This window comes from Lissotriton vulgaris, chromosome 9 (genome assembly GCF_964263255.1).
Source record: "Lissotriton vulgaris chromosome 9, aLisVul1.2, whole genome shotgun sequence".
Lineage (NCBI taxonomy): Eukaryota > Metazoa > Chordata > Amphibia > Caudata > Salamandridae > Lissotriton > Lissotriton vulgaris.
In genome coordinates this window covers 769827057-769849732 of record NC_141697.1, presented here as the reverse complement: position 1 = coordinate 769849732, position 22676 = coordinate 769827057, and the positions used below count along the sequence as shown (strand labels likewise).

General features: G+C 45.6%; 1 protein-coding gene across 1 annotated transcript in view; it reads right to left on the bottom strand.

The window, feature by feature from the left end:
- RASGRP2 (RAS guanyl releasing protein 2) overlaps positions 1-22676 on the bottom strand; it is a 362009-nt gene that overhangs the window by 84162 nt on the left and 255171 nt on the right. Inside the window, exons 11-14 of the mRNA XM_086938498.1 lie at positions 21475-21594; positions 20539-20654; positions 20042-20183; positions 18237-18273 (exon numbers count right to left, since the gene is read on the bottom strand). Of these exons, the coding sequence (XP_086794624.1) occupies positions 18237-18273; positions 20042-20183; positions 20539-20654; positions 21475-21594 (415 nt within the window). The remainder of the gene's footprint in view (positions 1-18236; positions 18274-20041; positions 20184-20538; positions 20655-21474; positions 21595-22676) is intronic.

The following is a 22676-nucleotide window of genomic DNA, read 5'->3' as shown; positions in this document are numbered from 1 at the left end:
AGCTCTTTTCTACTCGAGGCCTCTCACTCGAAGGTTTCCCATTCGCTGTCATTATTTTCTCTACCTCGGACTTCTAAAGCACACAGCATCGGAAGATATTACACATATAACCTTCCTTTCCATAGACAAAATTCGAGTTTCCTGTGCAAAGACGTGTTACAAGTGCGCTCTCTTTCTATGAGGCGGCGCCTTCCTTCTCAGGTGCCCATCGCGAGCCGCTGACGCCCTTTTGTTCACAGGCTGAGGTACCCCAGAAAAAAAGGCTGCTCCCCCCGACTGCCCCTGCATGACTACCTCATGTCTGCCAAGCCCTTTGGTGACATTAACAAACATATGTGGGGGGGGGGGGCTGCGGCTTCTCTGTCAAGCGCTCGCTGCGCCTAGGCGCTAGGTCCAGGCTATGACATATATCTTTTAAAAAACACAAAATACTCGTGCTATCGCCTCTGAGAAAGAAGTTTTCATGTCCGGTGTCCAACTGGTAGAGGATGGGGTGGGGGCTCTCTTCGACCGAAGGGCCAGAACGACACAAACAGCAGCCAGAAAGAGGGCCATTCTCATCCAAACACAGGGGCGTCCCCGTCCTCTCCCGGACTCCGCTCATCCGTGGCCGGAGCCCGGAGCTGACGGCCACAAACAAGGCGCCTCTGCCCGGCTTGGGTCTGTTTGAGCCACAAAGGAGCCCGCTTCTCTGTCGCTGACGCTCATGATGAATCCCCGATTGTCAAAACGGCAAAAAAGTGCGCTTAAGGTCTTTATCACAAAAATGCGATTTAATGATCTCTTTTTCCGGCAGGAAGAGAGAGGCATGTGTACACACGGTGCCCGCGTCGCACCCGGAGACAATGCAACGAAAACGGGGCACGGGAGGTGCCCATGTGGGGGTGCGCGGCTCAGACTCAAAATGCGTGCTTCGAAGACTCGGGGCGCAGCGCGAAAGCACACTTTCATCTGAGCCTGGAGGCGGAATGAACGAAAGGAAAACTGAAGGAAGATGGGCTCGGAGCGGGCACCCCGACCACCGTGCTTGGGTTGCACGCTTAATTCAGTTTTAAGTTATCGAAAACTATGGGCAGGGTTAACAACAAAAGACACACAAACACTCCAGATATGTCTTTTATAGCAATTGAACCGACGCCCGACGTGCAGATGCGACCGCTCTTCAATAGAAATCAATGTTCTTTTATCCCGCTTCCTGTCAGTAGAATGAGGGAAAGCGGTCTGGTATTTACCACGGCAAACGTTTTAAATGTGCCGAATTTCTATAACGACTCAGAAAACCATGTCACTGAAAAGTTTGAAAATTAATTTTAAACTCACTTTACAAAAATGGACAAGCGCTTACATTTCTGTACTTGCCACTAAATATTCGTTGGCATGATATTTTTTTAATTGTAAATTTAAGGTGACTTAGTTCAACAGTTTTTTCTTCCAGAGGATACATAATAATGCGAAAACCAGACAATTCATACAGTCAATTAATACGCTATCGGGCTGTTTGAAAACGATATTTGTAAGATTCAGTGGGCTGCAAAATAAATTCCAAGAATAGATAGTTGTAAAGTAAGTTTTACGCAGAAGACAAAACGTCAAAGGCGTTTCATTTCGGCTTTTCAACCTTTATTATATTTTTGGCCGTCTTCTCAACGTTTACCGTAACCATGAAGATTTAACTTCGAATTCTTTCTGATGAGATGTGTTTTTTTTAAAGGGAGTGGTAAAAGATCGCGCATTTTAAGGGCCAATTGTACACTGTTTTACATGTATTTGATGGTGCATGATTTATAAGAAACACAGACAGCACCGAAATGAATCAAACTTTTATGTTTTTTTTACAGTGAAAACGTTGCTGAGAGGCGGGTTTAGGAGAAATATTCGATGGATAGATAACAAATGCAAATGGTTGCTGCAAATATACATATATATAACAAGCTCGGAAGGGGGGCAGGGACCGCACGTACCTCACAGAGCACATCCGAAGCTTTGTTTGAAAGACAGCTCCAACCCGAGTCTGGAAACCGGGCGAAGGGCTCATCTCCGGGGACGCAGGGACGGCAGGAAACCCTACCCGGACAGAAGGAGCGCAGGAATCCTTTTCTGAAGCGCTCGGGTCCGGGAGAGAGGATTTGGCCTTGCTCCCTGCAGCACTCCTCCGGCGGTCGCTTTGGGGCCGCGGGCGGGGTTCCTCTCCTCCTGGGCTCTCCTAGATGCAGCAGGGCTCCCTTGCATTACGGGAGCCCTGCAAACCGGCCGCCAGGCTTCTTCTTTCTTCCCCCCCGGGCTGCGGGGGCGGGCACTTCCGGCCAACCACTTCCGGGTCGCTGCGGGCAGCGCAGCGGCCCTTCTCCTTAGGCAGGCAGGCGGGGGCTGATTTTATCGGGCAAATGCCGGGTGGGCACCGGCTCTTTAAAGATAACCATCAATCGAGGTGGGCACTCGATCGGCCCACAAGTCCGCCACAAAACGGTCCAGATGCCGGGTGGGCGAGGTCGAATGACGAAAATAAACCCAGGGGGCGGGAAAGGGGGGAGGAGAGACGCAGAAGTGCCGGCAATGCCGGAACAGACTCGGGGGCGTTCCAGGCTTTCGGCTGAGGTCGCGTGACGTCGTCAAAAGCCAAAGAATCTCGGGAACGCCCCCGTGTCTGGTCCGGCATTGACGGACAGGCCCCTCGTCCAATGGCTAGGCTCCATTTATGGAGCTAGCCAATGGGACAGGGGGGCGTATTCCAGAGTCCTTACTGTAATCAATAGATTTCTCTGGAGGCGGAGCCTAAAGGCTCCGTTCCCCAGCGAAACCTAAAAAGGTGAGGTCTTTCATCATTTGGAAAAAAACCTGTCCTGAACCAATGAAAAGTGTTATTTTCAGGTCACATGACCCGGGCTTTCATCATTTGGAAACCAAAACTGTTCTGCACCAATAAAAAGTTTTATTTTCATGTCACATGACCCGACACGCTTACGTGACGCGACCCGGGGCGTGTCGCGTAAGCGTGTCGGATGTTTACGTTGCGCGATTGTATTCGCTCGAGTGCTTCCGGGTGCGCTTACGCCGTGTGTATCATGCGGACGCGGCTACGCGATACGTCACGATGATGTTTTTGTTCGCGGCAATAGCGCTAACGGGACGCTAACCGGTGCGTGCCGAAAAACTGCGCTTTCCGGTGCGCACACCGGGGCGCGCACCGGGACCGCACCAAGGCAAAAAATAATAATAATAATATTATATAAGTATACAATATAGGATTATAAAAAAGATTACATTTCAGAGGTTTGAGGCCCTATATATAGTTAGGAGTTAGCATTTAAAAAACCTTTGAAATTCACTGAAAAAAACATAGGTTTCACACCAGTTATAGTTAGGAATTAGCTTTTTAAAAACCTATTAAATTCACTGAAAAAACCATAGGTTTCAGACCAGTTATAGTTAGGAATTAGCATTTAAAAAACCTATGAAATTCACTGAAAAAACCATAGGTTTCACACCAGTGATAGTTAGGAATTAGCATTTAAAAAACCTATTACATTCACTGAAAAAACCATAGGTTTCACACCAGTTAAAGTTAGCATCAAGTTTTACTCGCCTAAAACCATTGAAATTCCCACGTTATAGTTAGTTGGACTCACTATAACTTGCGCGTGCAATGCACTGCTGATGGCGTCACATATTACATCACTCATGACATGGTCAGTGACATCACTCATGACATCACTGATGACACCATCCTTGTGACAGACTGAGAGACCTCCTTTCAGTGTAATGTAACCCTTGAAACACATATTCAAAAATAGAAACTAACATTTTCAAAAAAATGGAGATACCCATACCAGTTACAACAACCAATTCAGTAATTCCACCATCTATATACACACCCTCTCATTCAGCAACAGTTCTATATAGTCACTCATGCATATACTCACTCATCATATGTAGTGATACACATATACATCCTGTTACACACCAATAGTCATCCAAAAGTTACTCACACACATACTCACACATGCAAATAAACTATTGAACATTGATTTATTTGCATATACAGCTATACACACACTAGCACATTACTTCTAAGGAAACTTACACATACTCTCTTAAACAATCACTTATAGAAACACATACTTATTTAAACAGGAACTCTTTCAATCTCTCACTCTCACATATACTCACTTATATACATCAATACTGACATATACTAGATTAAAACATATGTAGTTACTCATAAAGACACTAGTGAGGCAGGCATTCACTTACTAACACACACATATACACACTCATCCACCCATACAGTCCTACACATATGCTGTCTTCAAAACACATACAAACAGTGAGTCAGTCACCAACCCATGCAGCCACTTATACACAAAGTGAAACACTGATACATATATTTAAATATTTAAAAATTACTCGCTAATATATGTATTCACTAAGATACACTTTATAAGCCAGTTAACCAATCAATATTTTATTAAAAAACAAAAGATCCATTTACACACTTATTTAAACATTTATTCTTCCATCGACCTTTACAAATACAAATATAAAACATATTTATTTTTCAGAAAGACACACATCCACTGGATGGTGTCATCAGTGATGTCATGAGTGATGTAACTGACCATGTCATGAGTGATTTAATATGTGACGTCATTAGCAGTGCATTGCACGCGCACGTTATAGTGAGTCCAATTAACTATAACGTGGGAATTTCAATGCTTTTATGCGAGTAAAACTTCATGCTAACTATAACTGGTGTGAAACCTATGGTTTTTCAGTGAATTTAAAAGGTTTTTAAAATGCTAATTCCTAACTATAACTTGTGTGAAACCTATGTTTTTTTCAGTGAATATATATATATATATACCATACCACCGGAAGGCTGTGAACCCCACACCACGCCTAGCCTTGTTGACGTGGCCTAGGGTTAGCCTTCGGGCCTTAGGGACTAAATCTCCTGAGGACAAAACATACATTTTAAAGGAGGGGGCAGTGCAGTCTCTCCTTCCCAAGCTTAAATAGGCCAGGGCTCCCATCCACTAAGGCCAAGTTTAACAAAAAAGGGGTGGGCTATGCTCTCCCCCTCACCAAGCCTTAACAGGCCCCAGGGACCCCATCCCTGAGGGCAGAATTGCATAAAAAACGGGAGGGGGTGTGCAGCCCCCTCTTCAAGCTTTATTTGGCTCTGGGGAACCCATCCCCTGGGGCCGCATGACATTATAAAGGTGATGGGGGGCCACCTGGCCCACCTCCCCAAGCCTCATTAGGCTCAGGGAACCCATCCCGCAGGCGGTAATTTATTAACAAGGGGGGCTGCGTCCCACCTTTCCTGAGCTTATTATGCTCTCAGGACCCCATTTCCATTGGCCTGCCCTAAATATAGGTGGGCGCCCTGGTGCCCACCTAGAGAACCAACCAAGTACCAAGTTGCGGGTTGAGGAGGGAAGCACAGGGACCCATGGACCCAGCCAGCTACCACCATAGTACAGGAGCTGGCACTGCTCCTGCCCGGAGGAAGCAGCTGTGTTTTTGCATGCACCCCCAGGGTGGGAGCAATATATCTTCTGTTTCCCACAGGAGTGTGGTGCTTAGAAACCCATCACAATCTGCTCCAAGCCTGTGGGAGAAATTTTAAATCTCCTGCCGGTTGGGAGCAGACTTGTACTTTTTCTCCCGTTTAGCGGGAGCCTAAAAAATGCTGCTTCTCAACAGGAGTAAACATAAGTTTCAATGCCTGCGCTAGAGCAGGCAGGGAAACTATTGTGTCCAGGGTTGGGCTCCGTAGGACACAGTCACTGAGCCGGCCCCGGAGGATTGGGTCCCAAGGGCCTTTAAAGGTTCAAGGAGGGTAACTGTACGGCCTCCCTCCTTTTTAATTAGAATCACGGCCCCAGGAATGGGGTCCCCTCAGACCTTTTCTCGGTTTGGGGAGGGGGACCACCTGCCCCCTCCCCTTTTTATATTTCAGCACCGAAGAATGGGGTCCTGGGGCATTATTAGGCACTAGGAGGGAGGTTGTGCCCCCCTCCCCCCTTTTTAAAGCATTTCGGCCCCGGGGACTTATTAGGCTTGGGGAGGGTGGCCGCTCATCTCCCCTCCAATTTATTAAAATGGCTGCCCCAGTGGAAGGGGGCTCTGTGGACTATTAGAGGTTAGGGGAGGGGGGCATGTACCCCCTCCCCTTAACTACTATCTGCCCCATCCTCCTGGGCTCTGTCTTACCCTGGAGGGTATGTTTTTAGAAAGGCGTGGGAGCTCACACTCTTTTTAAAAAATTTGCAGGAGATCCTCTGCAAATTTGTGCCAAAATGAAAAAAAAACGAAATTTTTTGACTCTACCAACAGGTCTAGGGATTCAGGGTATCCCTACCCTGCTCCCTATTACTTTTTTTGGGACATTTTGTAGGACTCTGGACTGAGTGCTAAGTCCTAAGATGGCTACCACCACTTCCTTGTTGATATGTGTGATTGCAGCCGATCAGATCTCAGCCGGAGATCTGTTGGATCCGCGGAAGCTCTGCATCCCTATATATACAATTTTTTAAAACATTAATTGCTCAACAACTATTGAACAGATTTACAACAAATCACAAAAAGCACTCTTTCTGGACCAAGATCAGGTTTTCAGCAAAATTTGGTGTAAAACCAAAAGTTTGCCCTGTAGCTGTCTAAAGTTCCTATGGAAAAATGAATAGGGAAAATGCTTTTTTTAGAAACCGCTTGACGGATCCCCCCAAAACTTTCCTGATAGGAGTGGAGGTAAAAAACATGTTTTTGGAAAGTTTTGTGAAGATTCATCAAACTGCGCCAAAGTTATTAGGAAAACAAAAAAATATTTTCCTATGGAAACGTGGTTCTCACTATAATTACCCAGTGGCTGTGTGTATATATATATATTCACTGAAAAAACCATAGGTTTTAGACCATATATAGTTAGGGATTAGCATTTACAAAACCTTAATTTACTCGCACAAAACCATTGAAATTCGCATATATAGTTAGTTGCACTAACTATATATCGCGCACCCGCAATCCACTGCTGATGATGTCACATATTACATCATTCATGACATGGTCAGTGACATCACTGATGACATCCCTGATGACATCTCAAATGACATCACTGATGACAACATTCAGTGACTGTATGTTTCTGTAAAGTTAAAATATGTCTTACATATTGAAGAATGAGTGGATGTATAAGTGTCTGGATGAAGGATTTAGTAGGTGCATGACTGACTGTATGAGTGAGTGATTTAATGTGTCTCACTGAGTGCATGGGTTAGTGACTAAACTGTCTTAATTTGCGCATCATTATGTCTGTTGTTCTGTAAACTGCTGCATGTGTTGATCAGTAGCTATATGAGTAACTATATGGGTTATTGATTGGTTGCCCAAGTATTTGTATGGGAGACTGAGTGTGTGTGTGGGTGGCTGGGAGGTGTGTGACTCTGTGCATAGATGTGTGAGTAGTTGATTCACTATATGTATGGGTTCAAAAGTGCATGTGGAAACAGCTGTATGGGCGGTTGACTGTCTGCATGAGTGTATTGGTGAGTGAATGGATTTGTAAAACACAGTACATGTGAGAGTTGACATATATAAATAACTGTGCATAAGAGCCAGTGAATGTGTGAGTGGCTGTATGGATCATTGTGAACATGTATCAGGGATTGTATAAGAGAGTAAATATGTGTTAGTATATGTTTGAATAAGTAAGGTGTGTATAACTGTATAGTTGAGAAAATGGAGGTGTGATTGATTCTTTGCATGACTGACTAGGTGTGTGAGTAACTCCATGGATAAGTGACAGTCTGTGAGTGTCTGTTTACACTGAGTGTATCTAAGGTTATATTAGAGTCTGAAGAGGTTCATCGTATTATCACATGAATGATGTCATCAGTGATGTCATTTAAGATGTCATTTGAGATGTCATCAGTGATGTCATCAGTGATGTCACTGACCATGTCATGAATGATGTAATATGTGACATCATCAGCAGTGGATTGCGGGTGCGCGATATATAGTTAGTGCAACTAACTATATATGCGAATTTCAATGGTTTTGTGCGAGTAAATTAAGGTTTTGTAAATGCTAATCCCTAACTATTTATGGTCTATAACCTATGGTTTTTTCAGTGAATTTTCAAGGTTTTGTAAATGCTAATTCCTAACTATATATGGTCTATAACCTATGTTTTTTTCAGTGAATTTCAATGGTTTTTTAATAGCAAATATGAAAAGCTTTAAAATGTCAAGTACGTGATAGGTAAAAACATTTTCGTGTTTATGCACGCTGATGTGCTTTGAACGCTGCCCCCCCCCTCTTTTCTTTTAGGAGTATTCTCTCTTTGCAGATAGTGAAGGGTAGGTAACGCAGGCCTTTGCCCCCGTTGTAATCCGTCGTGCCTGCTTCTCTCTCCATTTGATTGATTGTTATCCACGCATTTACTGTTTTAGAATTGGTTCTCTTTGGTTCATTCTCTATTTACAAACAAGCACAGAGTCACAATACTCTGTTTAGTCTTTGCAGATAGTGAAAAATCGTTTAAAAAAACAAAAGGAATCGAGCAAAATCAGTAGGCCACTAATGGGATCTCTTTTTGACCTCGCTAAAATAGAAACATTAGGAACAACCCCTCATGAGAAATGCGAAATTAGTGAGATGAACTGAGCTCGACACCATGATGGCTGCAAGACAGCTCGGCTCCGCCACCCACCCCGCCCAAAATAACGACAAACCCTATGCAAATATTATAAATATATACAACACACCAGCAAAGTAACAGGGTAAAACGTTTTATTAAATAACTATTTACATGGCAGCCTGCTGCAACATCATCACTGTTCCTGTCGAGGTAGCATAGCTGGCGGCCTAGGGGTGGAGGACCGTTGTGCAAATTGCCCGGGGACGACACCATGCGCCAAGACTCGTCCCCAGTACATCCAGAGCTGATGTCCGACAAGTTGTGTGTGAGGATGCCTTGCTGATGCCGCCACCCCCACCACCACCTTTTTGTTGCCTGATCCGGCTAGCTCAATCGATCGAGCATGAGACTCATGCACTCTGATCTCCTTGGCCTGAGTCAAGCATCAATAGTAAGGTTTTCATACATGAGTGTAGGTTCATGGTTTTCCATCCACAGACTAAAAGCCTGGAGTGGGAGTGAAAGAACCATAACTAGGTAAGAAGGAAGGCAGACGCTGTAGGAAGGACTCTGGATATGGTATGTTCCTTGGTCCCTGAGTTGCTTCGATGTCACTGCCTTGCACAAATGGCATAAGTCCTGGATGTTGGGTGCCATAGTTGAGAGTTCTGAGCAGCGCTTGTTACACTGTCTGAAGCTTGTTTGCACCTGCTGCAGCTTCACTATTCTCAAAGTAAGTGGGGCTGTTTGTGGACCTTACTGCATTGGAAAACAATGTGATGCGGTGCCTCCCTGAACCGCTTGACGGAGGCCCCTGAGGGGCGGTGTGATGGCGTGGACTCGGAGGGGGCGCTTGGCTACGACCCCCTCCCCAAGTCTTGTTGCCCTGGTGTGGCCTGAGATCGCCCCCGACATAGGCGGCCGGCTCCCGGGGTCAAGCGGAACTTTTTGCCTTTTGGTGACTCTTCCATTCTGAACATTGTCCCACAATCTGTTTGACCTGAAGACACGTCCTGCGGTGCCCTAGTCCGACCATCACATATTCTTGTGCCAGGAGACGGCGTGGGATGCACTAGAAGGGAGAGGCGGCGCGAACGAGCCTCCCCCACCTCCCAAGATGGAGGTTTTTCAGGTACACCCCAGCGCTTCACGCAACCAGCTGAGTTGCGCCCGCTCTTGCGGCTACAGCGTCTCGCCCACCATCCACTTGAATTGCGCCCACTCTTGCGGTGCAGCGATAGGCGGCTGCAACAGGACTCTCAAAATGGCGGCCGGCTCTTCGGATTTAGGCCTGGTCCACTAAAATGGCCCTGGGACACCTTGGAACTCGGACGCTTGACTGCTAGGGCATGGACCCCATTCCCAAAAGCGTCCCCTCAGCCTTGAAGATTCTACAAAAGTCACCGGGGCCCCCGACTCCCGCAGACTTCCAGTGGCGAGCGACTGCCATGATTGCTCGCGGAATGGCCATGACGTAGCCACGACGTGCTCTCATGCTGACGCCAGCTTCAATCTGAAACATCCAGAAACACTGTAGACTACCAATTCGATCAGTTCCGGTGGAGCCCCAACGTGACCCGGTAGAGAAGAACTTGCCCTCCCCTCTTTGACTGAAGGTTCTTATTGCCTGTCCCTTCTGTTGTCATTTAACAGAACTTTTTGGACTACTGAAAGGGGTTGTGTTCCGACCGCTGGTTGGTGGAGACATTTTGACTATATTCTGGACCTGCGTTGTCGCATAATGCGTCATATGACGCGCCGCGTTAGCGCACCCGGAAGTGCTCCGGTGCGCGAGGCGCAGCTTCCCGGAAGCGATCCAGAGCGCGGCGCGCAGCGCGTAACGTAAGCATAACAGGTCATGTGACTTGTTAATAAAACTTTTCATTGGTTAATTTTACTTTTGTTACTCTAATGATGAAAGGCTTGGTCATATGAGAAGGGCGTTTCTTCGTCCCATGAGGGAGCCGTTGAACAAAAGAGGCTCGGCCTGCTGTCTTAGTCGCTGATAGGCATGAATATCGGATTCTTATCGATCACTTTATGTTGCAGGAGTGGAAAACACAACAGCCCTTGACCATTTATCCTTACTGGGTTCCTGCGTATTATACCTTTTAACAGTCATGTAATCGGGCTGCTTTATTTCACTTGCCTTTTACTGATTCGAAAACAGTGGCTATTATTCAAAACTTTACCAATGTAAGTACTACTACCATGTTTTGTTTTAAAAACCTTTATTGTGAAAATGTCAGTATACAAATACGGGCCTATAACCACGTGGGCCGGCCACGGAGCAAACTGGAATCGTATATGATGAGGGGACATTTACACTGTAGAAGAACGTAACGGGCGACCCATTAGGTTGCAAGAACTAAGATGTCTAACATTTGCGAAATCGGTGGACGTACATTTTAAAATTAAAGTAGGACAGGGCCAGTTACAATAAAATTATCTAGATATACATTTGCGGGCAAGTACCATGGGTGACGTTAATTAGAACTTTCAATAGTACAGTAATCAATAACACATCAGAACTTAATATCAATAGGGATGTCCAAATGTTCAATCAATTCTCGTCCCCGCCAGCCATGTGCTTCAAAACTGCATACGTATCTCGTGATATCAAGGTTGGGCAACCAGTACACAACAAGGAGTTACGAGTCCCATTTATACCGGCGCCATTTTGGGCGAGGCCGGACAGGTCCAGGATATAGTCAAAATGTCTCCACCAACCAGCGGTCGGACCAGAACCCTTTTCGGCAGTCCAAAAAGGTTCCGTTAAATGACAACAGAAGAAATAGGCAACAAGAACAATCAGTCAAAAGAGGGGACGCTTTCGTGAATGGGGCCCATGCCCTAGCAGGCAAGCGTCCGAGTTCGAAGGTGTCCCAGAGCCATTTTAGTGGACCAGGCCCAAATCCAAAGAGCTGGCCACCATTTTGAGAGTCCTGTTGCAGCCGGCTATCGCTGCACCACAAGAGTAGCCGCAATTCAGCTAGATGGCGGGTGAGTCACTGTACCGCAAAAGCGGGCGCAACTCAGCTGGAAGGCGGGTGAAACGCTAAGAGGCGCCCCACTGCAGATGAGGTGCCTCCACCTGGGGAGGAGGGAGAGGCCCGTTTGCGCTGCCTCCCCCCCCCTCCCCCCGGGCACCCCACGCCGTCTTTCGGCGCAGCATTGTAGGATGGCCACACCAGTGAAACTTGCTGGACACCACCTCAGTGCCATCCGGATCTCGGCGCGTTCGAGTCACTGTACCGCAAGAGCGGGAGAAACTCAGCTGGACACGCCGTCTTTCGGCGCAGCATTGTAGGATGGCCACAGCAGTGAAACTTGCTGGACACCACCTCGGTGCCATCCGGATCTCAGCGCGTTGTGCTGCCTTCGGCGTACTGTAGCAGCAAAAGTGACCGCAACTCAGCTGGACACGCCGTCTTTCGGCGCAGCATTGTAGGATGGCCACACCAGTGCGGCAACTTGCTGGACACCACCTCGGTGCCATCCGGATCTCGGCGCGTTGTGCTGCCTTCGGCGTACTGTAGCAGCAAGACTAACCGCAACTCAGCTGGACACGCCGTCTTTCGGCGCAGCATTGTAGGATGGCCACACCAGTGCGGCAACTTGCTGGACACCACCTCGGTGCCATCCGGATCTCGGCGCGTTGTGCTGCCTTCGGCCTATTCGCACATCGGTCCGCTACTGACGCCGCCTCACAGGCCAACGGATTTTGTAGGCTTTTTATAGCCCAAAGCCGCATAACAGGTCATGTGACTTGTTTATAAAACTTTTCACTGGTTCATTTTACTTTTGGTTTCCTAATGATGAAATGCTTGATCATATGACCTAAAAATAACACTTTTCATTGGATTAAAACATTTTTTTTCCCAAACGATGAAAGCCCCACCTTTTTTTTTCTCACTCGGCAATCCAAAAAGGTTCCGTTAGATGACAACAGAGGGGACAGGCAACAAGAACCATCACTCAAAAAAGGGGAGGGCAAGTTCTTCCCTACCGGGTCACGTTGGGGCTCCACCGGAACTCATCGAATTGATAGTCTACAGTGTTTCTGGATGTTTCAGACTGAAGCTGGCGTCAGCATGAGAGCACCACCATCTCGTAGCTCCGTCGTGGCCATTCCGCAAGCAATCATGGCAGCCGCTCCCCACCGGAAGCCTGCGGGAGTCGGGGCCCCCAAGACCTTTGTAGAATCATCAAGGCTGAGGGGACGCTTTCGAGAATGGGGCCCAAGCCCTAGCAGACAAGCGTCCAAGTTCCAAGGTGTCCCAGGGCCATTTTAGTGGACCAGGCCCAAATCCGAAGAGCCGGCTGCCATTTTAAGAGTCCCGTGGCAGCCGCCTATCGCTGCACCGCAAGAGTGGGCGCAATTCAACTAAATGGTGAGCGAGACGCTGTAGCCGCAAGAGCGGGCGGTAAACAGCTGAATGGCGGATGAGGCACAGTGCAGCATAAGCGGGCGGAAAACCGCTGAATGGCAAGTGAAACGCTAAAGGGGCGCCCAACTACAGCAGACGAGCCTCCACCTGGGGAGGCCCGTTCACGCCACCTCCCCCCCCCCCGGGGTGCCCCACGCCGTTTTTCGGAGCAGCATTGTAGGATGCCAAAACCAGTGCGGCAAGTAAAGGACATCACCTGGGTGCCGTCCAGATCTCAGCGCGTTGTGCTGCCTTCGGACTATTCGCACAACAGACCGTTTCAACGAGGCACAGTGCAGCAAAAGCGGGCGGAAAACCGTTGAATGGCAAGTGAAACGCTAAAGGGGCGCCCCACTACAGCAGACGAGCCTCCACCTGGGGAGGCCCGTTCACGCCGCCTCCCCCCCCCCCCCCCCCCGGGCGCCCCACGCCGTTTTTCGGAGCAGCATTGTAGGATGCCAAAACCAGTGCGGCAAGTAAAGGACATCACCTGGGTGCCGTCCAGATCTCAGCGCGTTGTGCTGCCTTCGGACTATTCGCACAACAGACCGCTACTGACCATTGTTGCTTCTGTTTAAATTTTTTTTTTTTTAACGTGTTTACTGCTTTTGGTGCGTTGTATATATTTATAAGTTATTAAAGTGTTATAATCCTACTACTTTGTTGGAGTGCTATATATTTTGAATGTGACACATAATTGTGAAGACTTTGATGTACAAAAAGGCATCCCTGGAATCTTCCGCTTCAGGCTCGGTCCCACACACCCTCACAGTGAGAATCCCCTCCCCAATCACAATACAGGATCGTTATCAGATAGTAGGAACGCGTGTGGTGTGACGGATCTCATCGGGTGGGGGCCTTGATCTACTGTAACTCCTTTGAAGAGGTGTGATTCTTTACAGTTGAGGCCATAAACTACATCCGCAGGGCTAGGTGATAGCCTGGGACCGGCCTGGACAATCAGACACAAAGGAAGAGGAATGTCAGAGGGTGCGGTAGTGAATAGGGTGAAAGAGAGGTGTCGGGCGGGCACAGGGTGTGATTCTCAGGGAAGAGCAGTGCAGATGGGGGGAGGTTTATGGCCCATGCATAAGACAGAGAGCGGGGGTGACCAGTGCGTGGGGGAGATGCTTGCGAGGGTGGGGAGCCATGCTGAGGATCGGCGGCGTGCAGAGAGTGGGTCTGGTCAAGGCATCTAAAATGGCTTCCGTGCACGACAAAAGTGTGGCATTGGAAAAAAGCAAGATGGCGCAGACAATGTTTATCAATACGAATTAATTTATAACAATTATTTTTAACAATATATTTACTCGCAGTGTCAAAATGGCGGTCAACACTTCCTGATTTCCTTCGAATCGAACGTTAACATACGTCACGATCGGCGGCGTGCAGAGAGTGGGTCTGTTCAAGGCATCTGAAATGGCTCCCGTGCACGACAAAAGTGTGCCATTGGAAAAAAAGCAAGATGGCGCAGACAATGTTTATCAATACGGGTCAATTTATAACAATTATTTTTAACAATATATTTACTCGCAGTGTCAAAATGGCGGTCAACACTTCCTGATTTCCTTCGAATCGAACGTTAACAGACGTCACGCAGCAAAAAAAAAAAAAAAAAAAAACGCTCACACGCAGCCGCTGGAAGACAAGTATCAACATATATGAGCATCCTCAGCCACACTCAGAAAACATAGGGGGTCAGGATACGTCTCCCGTACCCCCTTATACCCATTTCTCACATTGTTTTTCCTCCATCTTGTAATTTAATTAAAACGAAACACAAAATGGGGAATTCCCGTTTCGCTACCGGTTCGCTACCCGGTTCGCGAACCGGAAAGCGCTTCTACCGCAAAAAAACAATATTTTTTTATTTGCCCCACGGGACCCTTTAATAACCCCAACATCATTCCTAGGGGGTCAAGAAGGGTCTACCTTGCCCCCTTTCATTAAATTCCCCCTTCGTTTTTTTCTCCTCTTCTTGTCTCTTGATCCTACCGAGAGACAAGATGGCGGCCGCTCCGGACTGTTTAGAACGTTGACAGACACCGGAGAGCCAATCAGCTTCGCTTCGCAAAGTTCCGTTACGCGAAAAGTTCGCGAACCGGAGCGCTATCCGGGACGCTGTCACAGATATATCTGTTTTTTAAAACGTTAATTTCTCAAAATCCACTGGAGCACATATATTGAGACCCAGCAAAGGCACATCGGGCTAAAAGTCCCTACAATTTTGCCACAAACGCCAAAGTTATTAGACATAGAATTTTCAAAAGTCCCATAGAGAAAAAATCCTAACTATATATACCTACTGGTTAATTGAATGCTGGGGGTCAGACGTGCAAGCAGCACATACAGGCTGGATAGCGGAGCACGGCGTGTGCCTTCTCAATGCTAAGGGCATTTGGTTTCACCATATATATATATATATATATATATATATATATATATATATATATATATATATATATACATATACATATACATATATACATATATATATATATATATACCTGTGGTTTGTTGAGCGGACAATAAAAAAAACTTACGGCATGAATTTGTGGTCCGAGCTCCTGTCTTCTGCAAGTCAATTGTTGGAATGCGAGACGAGTTGCTGTTATATATATATATATATATATGTATGCATATATATATATATATATATATATATATATCTCAAACGCAAGTTTGCATGCAAACAGAAGGAGCCCACAAGCAAGGTAAAATTACGGCTTTTTATTCCTGTTGAGAGCAGCAACGAAATGGATGCAAATTCCAGCAACAGCATCACAGTCCAGCCTGACGCGTTTCATAACCTTACTTCATCAGAGGCTTGGGCTTGTACTCGAAGGCATATACCATGAGTCCATGTGTTGGGACACCCCCACTGAGGCGGGAGTTAAATTACTGTGTAGCTGCCTGGAAAATGTTCGCCTGGGAGTATTTGAGTCAGTGCCTCTGAAGAAGTTGGAAACCGAAACGCGTCAGGCTGGCTTTTGAAGCTGCTGCTGTATTTGCATCCATTACGCAGGCTGCTTTCTACAATGAATAAAAGCTGAAATTCCATACCTGGCTCGTGGGCTCCTCTACTTTACAGGCAAAATTTGTGTTTGGATATATATATATATATACACACACATATATATATATGTATACATATATATATTTTATTTTTCACATGTACCCTGTTCGTGAAAATAAATGTGGCCAATGATATGTAATTTAGAGTAACTGCTCTAATAAAGACACATTCGCACATTTGTTACTACAGTGCAAAGGTCAAATTCAAGTTTATTGCCACAACACAGCAACATTGGCAGGTGGAAAACACTATAGACACAATTTATTGCTTCTCAGATTGAATGTAACAATTACTTTACACAGGGTAACAGTTCTCCTGATAGCCATGATATTGCTTGTGTGTGATTTTACCTTGTTACCAGGGCTGGACTTTGAACCAAAAGCAGCCCTGGCAGTTTGGTCAGATCAGCCCTGTGAGGGAGTGGGGGCAGGGGGTTGAGTGGGTGCAAGTCTGCTTCTGTTACTGAGGGACGATATTACAGCACCGCTGCAAAACTGGCCCTCAGTAACAAAACTGGCCCCCACCCCTCCAGCCTCACGAGGAGAAGCCTGATGACAGGCATGGCCAGTCCGGCCCTGCTTGTTGCACAAATGTAATCGCTTGCATCCTGATTTTAGTTAAACACATTTATTAGAGTGACAAATAGGAGCCTCTTCTCCATTCGCAGCCAATGTCATTGTCTTCAGTAATCATAAACTTGTGCATACACTGTAAGCCTGAACATTATGCAAACAGCTGTATTCTGTAAAACCTATAGTTTAGATAAACGGGCTTTTAGGAACGCTTAAATAATGGATTTGGCAGTTAGTCAATTGGCGACAGGATTGATGCTTAAGCAGACAATTTTCATACCTTTAATGGCAAGAATAAGTACATTTTCTTTAGCATCTTCAGATAAAAACTCAGTTGACATTGTTTTACTTATTTGGTGGCTGAATGATAATCTATAATTGCGGTAAACCCCAAGTTCTTTACAACTGAGCAGGGTACCAGAGGCCCTCCAGCAGTCAGACCGAACTGACAAGTTTCGAACAAAGATACATCCTCCGGTCTTGTACGAGTTCAATGGTAGTGCATTGAATGCATTTAGTTTGCTGGGGTGGAAAGACAATCCTTAAATCTTTAAATTGAGTACTACTCTGTGTGGGGTCTCCATGCAACCTAAGAATATGCTGGGTACCACCAGAATACATCAGACAGTCGTACCCAAAGGTTGCAATCCGCTTGCCCAACTGGGTAAAATAAATATTTTAAAAAGTTGGACTCAGAGAGGATCCTATTTATTTTGGATAGCAGGGGAACTATTTAGTGGCAGTAGTTAGTCTCACATAGGCTGTGATTGGAAAGTATCCATGTTAAGTCAAGCTGTCACTTGATAAGGCAAGGCAGCTGTTAGCAATAATAAAATTGGGGCATAAAACTAATGCTACAGTTGCATAGGAGTCTATTGTTTTGTTGAATATTAGAGGGAGCTTGACTGGTTCTTCAAGATCAATACAGGATCACTAACAACTTGTGCAAAGGTAAAGTAAAGTTTACGATGAATGTTCACAGCCAACCAACAGTATGCTCGGAGTGGGCAAACCTGGTGTGAGGGCAAGTCAACTATAAGGCAATAATGACAGGACCAGATGTTATATTCACAATAGCTATGACTGGCCATTGCAAGCAGCAGAACGTCTAGTGAATTAAATTAACATGACGCATCCAGTGTGGTTGCATGTTAAAAGACACAAAATGTATATTGCGTTACCTGTGATAGGACTTTTGACAAGAAAAAGTAAGCTTTTGACAAGAAAAAGTTATCTTTAATTGCATAGCAATAGACTATGTTGTCTTTGACTGATTAGTAACAGATAAAGTTGTCTTTGATTTGACAGAGACAAAGTAGCTAGTTTGACTGAAAGGTTATGTTCTAAATAATATTTGACTGAATAGCAATGGAAGAAATCGATGTCTCTGCGCACATAATGGCAGGGTTGTGTTTGAATGCATAATGATAGAGTGCTCTTTGATTAGAGAGTGATCAAAACAGCCATCATTGATTGAAGTGAAAGACAACATTCTCTTTCTTTGCATGGTCACATACCTTTGCACTTTAGTCCTTTTTTGTAAATTCCAAGGATCTGCAATGAAACATGAACAAGTGAATGGCACATTAGGGGTGGGGGAAAGAAGAAAACAAGGTCATTGTCCACAAAATAGGGTTGTATTGTGGTCTGTATAACTAATTATTAATCTCTGCACTAGAAGATGGCACATGGAATACAACAGTAAGTCTCTGATTTCAGCGACAAGTCTGTGAAGAAAGCCTTGGGCTGAGACTATGAATAAGAGGATAGTATGATGGGTGCACAGATGATGTTTATCAGGATAGGATAATTAGCTTAAGGTTCGAAAGACAAGTTTGATGATGGGTTGGCAAGTGGGGATGGGATAGGGATAGGGATAGTTTGATAGTTCAGGCGACTAGAAGACAAAATAATTAAACAGGAAGATCAAAAGAGCTGGACTGGCCATTCTGCCACGTGGACATTTTCAAAGTGAACAGAGGCCAAGTGAACGCGTTTAGAGCAGGGTGGACTGCCATGAACAAACAATTCTCCTTTGGCCCTATTGTGATTGCAGCCTCCTGCAGTGTGGGGCTTTTTGACCATTCGTTTTTCTTGGGATGATTTTGGTTTCCAGTCTGGCATTGATGTTTTCCATGGAAAGATGTCAGGCTATGATGACGAAATTAGGATTCATAGGATGTACAAGATGAATTGTAAGTATGGTTTTTTTGAATAAATAGATGGTATACCAGATAATATGGTGAACAGTCTAGGTTTAGCAAGTTCACTTTTTTATTTGTAAATGCTTCTTTTGTGGAGCACACCAATGCCCTTTAGGTCTCGTCCATGCTACAGGAGTATTTTTAGAAATGGGATTTGATAACATGTCTCAGTTTGGGATGACAAGTTTATGAATTGGATGAGGCGTGCCAGGATTGAAAGACTTACATGTAATGAATAACTGGTCGTGTGGGTGGATTAAAGAGAGTAAATTAAATGGAAAGACCTGGGCCATGAGAATCACAGGGGTATGATGATGAGTTGGGAAACAGTATGAAAGGTCTAAGGCTATGGTAATAAACTCAGAGACAGTATTAATCTGGGAATAGAATGATGGCGCAGGCCACAGACTACACTGTCCTTGGGCCACAGAATGCACTGCCCTGGGGTACGATAACATGTCTGAGGCTTGGAAGAGCACCCATGCTTAGGATGGTAAAACCCTAGTTATACCATGACAGGCCTCTGGGTAGTATGACCTGGACATGGATAATATAATTCATGCTGTAACAGGATGACAGGTTTCTGGAATAGGATTATGAATCTGGTATTAGGAAGCCAGGCAAAGTGTAGAATAGTCTTGCCACAAGGCAACAGCCTGGGAATAGGTATGCAAATATTCAGGGATTAATAATGATCCCAGAATAGGAAGCGGAGTCTGACAGAATGGTAGAGCAGGATATAGAATGGCAAGACTCAGGATTGAGGGTCTGGGTTGGAAAAAAAGTTCCACGAATAATATGACGAGTGTCAGGACATGATAACTTTGTAACATGCCTGTGAATTGGATGAGAGGCCCTGTAATAGGATGACTAGACTGTGGATCATATGGCTGGCCCTGGCATAAGATGATGGCCAGAAGATAGGATGTTACAAACAAAGCTAAACTTAGATAAATGAACCCGGGAGTTGGATGGCAAGCAACATCACATCATATCAACAATCAGTTCACAAGCTCAACCTTGTGTGAGAAGAGTTAAGGTGGAGCTTAGGATCTCTCAAACTCAATGTCATGGAGAAATGTCAAAGTTTGGAGTTAGGTCTTCCTCCAGTTACTCACCAAGTTCTTACAGTGCTCGCATGATGTTGGCCGAAGGTAGGTGGTTTCAGAGAAGTTGTGGATGAAGCCCATCTTGCAGTCTAATACAGAGCTGGCTTTCAGGAAGTAAGATGTCATCTCTTCCTTACTGATCCAGCCATCCCTAAGGATACCAAGCAGCAGACATCAGTAAGTGCCCAGGGGAACCAAATCAGCAAACACAAAGTGAGGTACACCACAGAGGACAGGAGTGGGCCACAGGAACAAGAGATGGCCACAATGAAAAGGAATCACCAGCACAGGAAGCCAGAGCATACAGAACTGGCACAACAGAGAGAAAAGACAGGGGACGACAGGTGAAAACTGCAATATTTGTAAAGCAACCCAATAAAGAATTAAACAGAATATAGTCCACAACAGACAAAGTTGACCTTGGACAAGGATGTACACTGAGGTTACGGATGGTGGAAGTTTAGACCACCCGCAAGAGGATACGGTGGGTGGAGTGCCACACTCACTGATTTTCATCCACGTCCCCAAAGTTGCACAGGTAAGGGAAGTTATTTCTGATGCTCTTGAATTCCTCTTGAGAGATGTGTCCATCGCCATCCACGTCAAAGTTCCTAAAAACGGACTGTTGGAGCAGGAGGGACACACATTCAGGATCTACGGGAGCATGTGTCCACAATTCAAATGTCAGCATTCCAATTAACAAAGAAGAGCCTCCTTGACTCTAATGGCCCCCTGAGTGCCCAGGTTTATCAGCAGATCTCAACATGTGCTGTGTTCTGCCCTCTGATAACCATTCTTTCCCTTGTGCGTTCTGAAAGATAATTTATTATGCTGGAGTGGTCTGAAGACACACATCTTTAACTTAAGCTGTGAGCTGAACATCTCGAAATAGAAGAGGACAAAGCTCTGGCTCAAAGAACCTCCACTGTCGACAACCCTCTTTACCCATCCGCTAGACAGAAGCCCAATAACAATGTCACCACCTGCAAATTCTCCACTTAATAACTGGATGCTGAGGCCTGCTATATTTAAGACTACTCAATGAATTGTTCTACTTGTTATTTTCAACAAATGCCCTCAATTTGTGCTGAGAGACATCTAAAGTATGCACAAAGTACACCATGAGCCACTTTCAATCCTTATGTGGTGTAGTGGACTTGGAAGCCTCCCTTGTGTCTTGCCATTCCCTTTTCAAAGAGCTCCCAGGCAGAGTGTGCCATGCTGCATTTTACAAAAGATCAGATTAATAAGCAGCAATTCAATTGTAAAAGTAAAATGTGCATGTGGGCAACACACCTACGCGAGACGCAGAAAAATGCCATGACCTCCCCAAGGTTACACAACGTAGAGCCAAGACTCAAGGACTTATTATGACAGCTCCAAGCTCCACCGCTAGACTCTTTACCATGGATGACACCTCAGTGACAAAGCTTGCACCTTACCTCAACCATCTTTTCTATGTGTTTGATGACAAGGGCCTGGTCAGGCTTGGGCTTCACTGCTGAGGTCCACTCATCAAGGCCAGCTGGCCGGGCAGGCATCGCTGAAGTGGGACTGGAAGGCTGCAGGAGACCAAGAGACAGAAGAGAGGGATACAAAGAATGTCAAAATCAACCCATTCCACTAAGCCATTTCTCCTAGGTACCCCATGTACTCAGGTTTGGCATGCCAATAAAGTATTTTTGATTTTACGGCTTTGGGCTGAAAAACTAAGCTGTCCCACCATTATGCCGAGATCTTGTTAGTCGGACAGCGCAATTTTGCAAATGGGTCTTCTTACAGCAACATCACAAATCGTGGAGCAAGACGGACAGGACTTTGTGGCCTGCATCCTGCACATACGGAATGCTTCCCCAAAACGAGCTCCAATCTTTGTGGGATAAAAGAAACAATGGTCTTACTAGAGCCCCCAGCTAGGGAGCCTAGGATGCAGGCTAGGGCACTAAAATCCCCCTGCAGGCCACACAAAGTTATGCACATGCTAGAGTCACTCCTCCAACAGCTAGTGTTGGGCTCCTACTTAAACCTTGATGCCACTGCCCTCCCAAAAGGCAAATCACTTAGGGAAATGAGTCTCAAACCCAAAATCTTTGCCTCAAACAACTTTTTCAATGAAAGCCACAAGTAAATGCATCTATTCGAAACATGTTCCACAAGAGATATGACTATACATAGTGTAGGGGAGGGGTGGTAGTTTGTTGACTACAAAGAGATCTCTCGTCTGGTGTAGTACCACTCTAAAAAAGCAACACAATTTCAAAAAGCCAGGCCCTGATTCTTCTTGCTGTCATACCTCATCGCTGTCCTAGCCTTCTGCTTCCTTTCCTCTACCATTGCATTCATCTACCTATAGTCTTCTTCTCTCTCCCTGTCTCCTGTTGTGCTGACGACATACAAGAACGACTACTCAAGAAGTATACCTGCTACGTCCAGAGTCAAGCGTTTTGAGGGAAACTACTCTATCGGAAGCCTCCTTCCTCATTCCCTTTATCTTGAATTTCTTTACTGTCTCCTAGTCTCTCTTTACAGCTCTTTCTATCTTTTATGTCCTCTCTTAGCATTTGTGAAGGTGGGGTTAATGAAGGATGGCAAAGAAGATAATACAGACAATCAACGTTAACATCACGTGCCTATCCCGCACCCA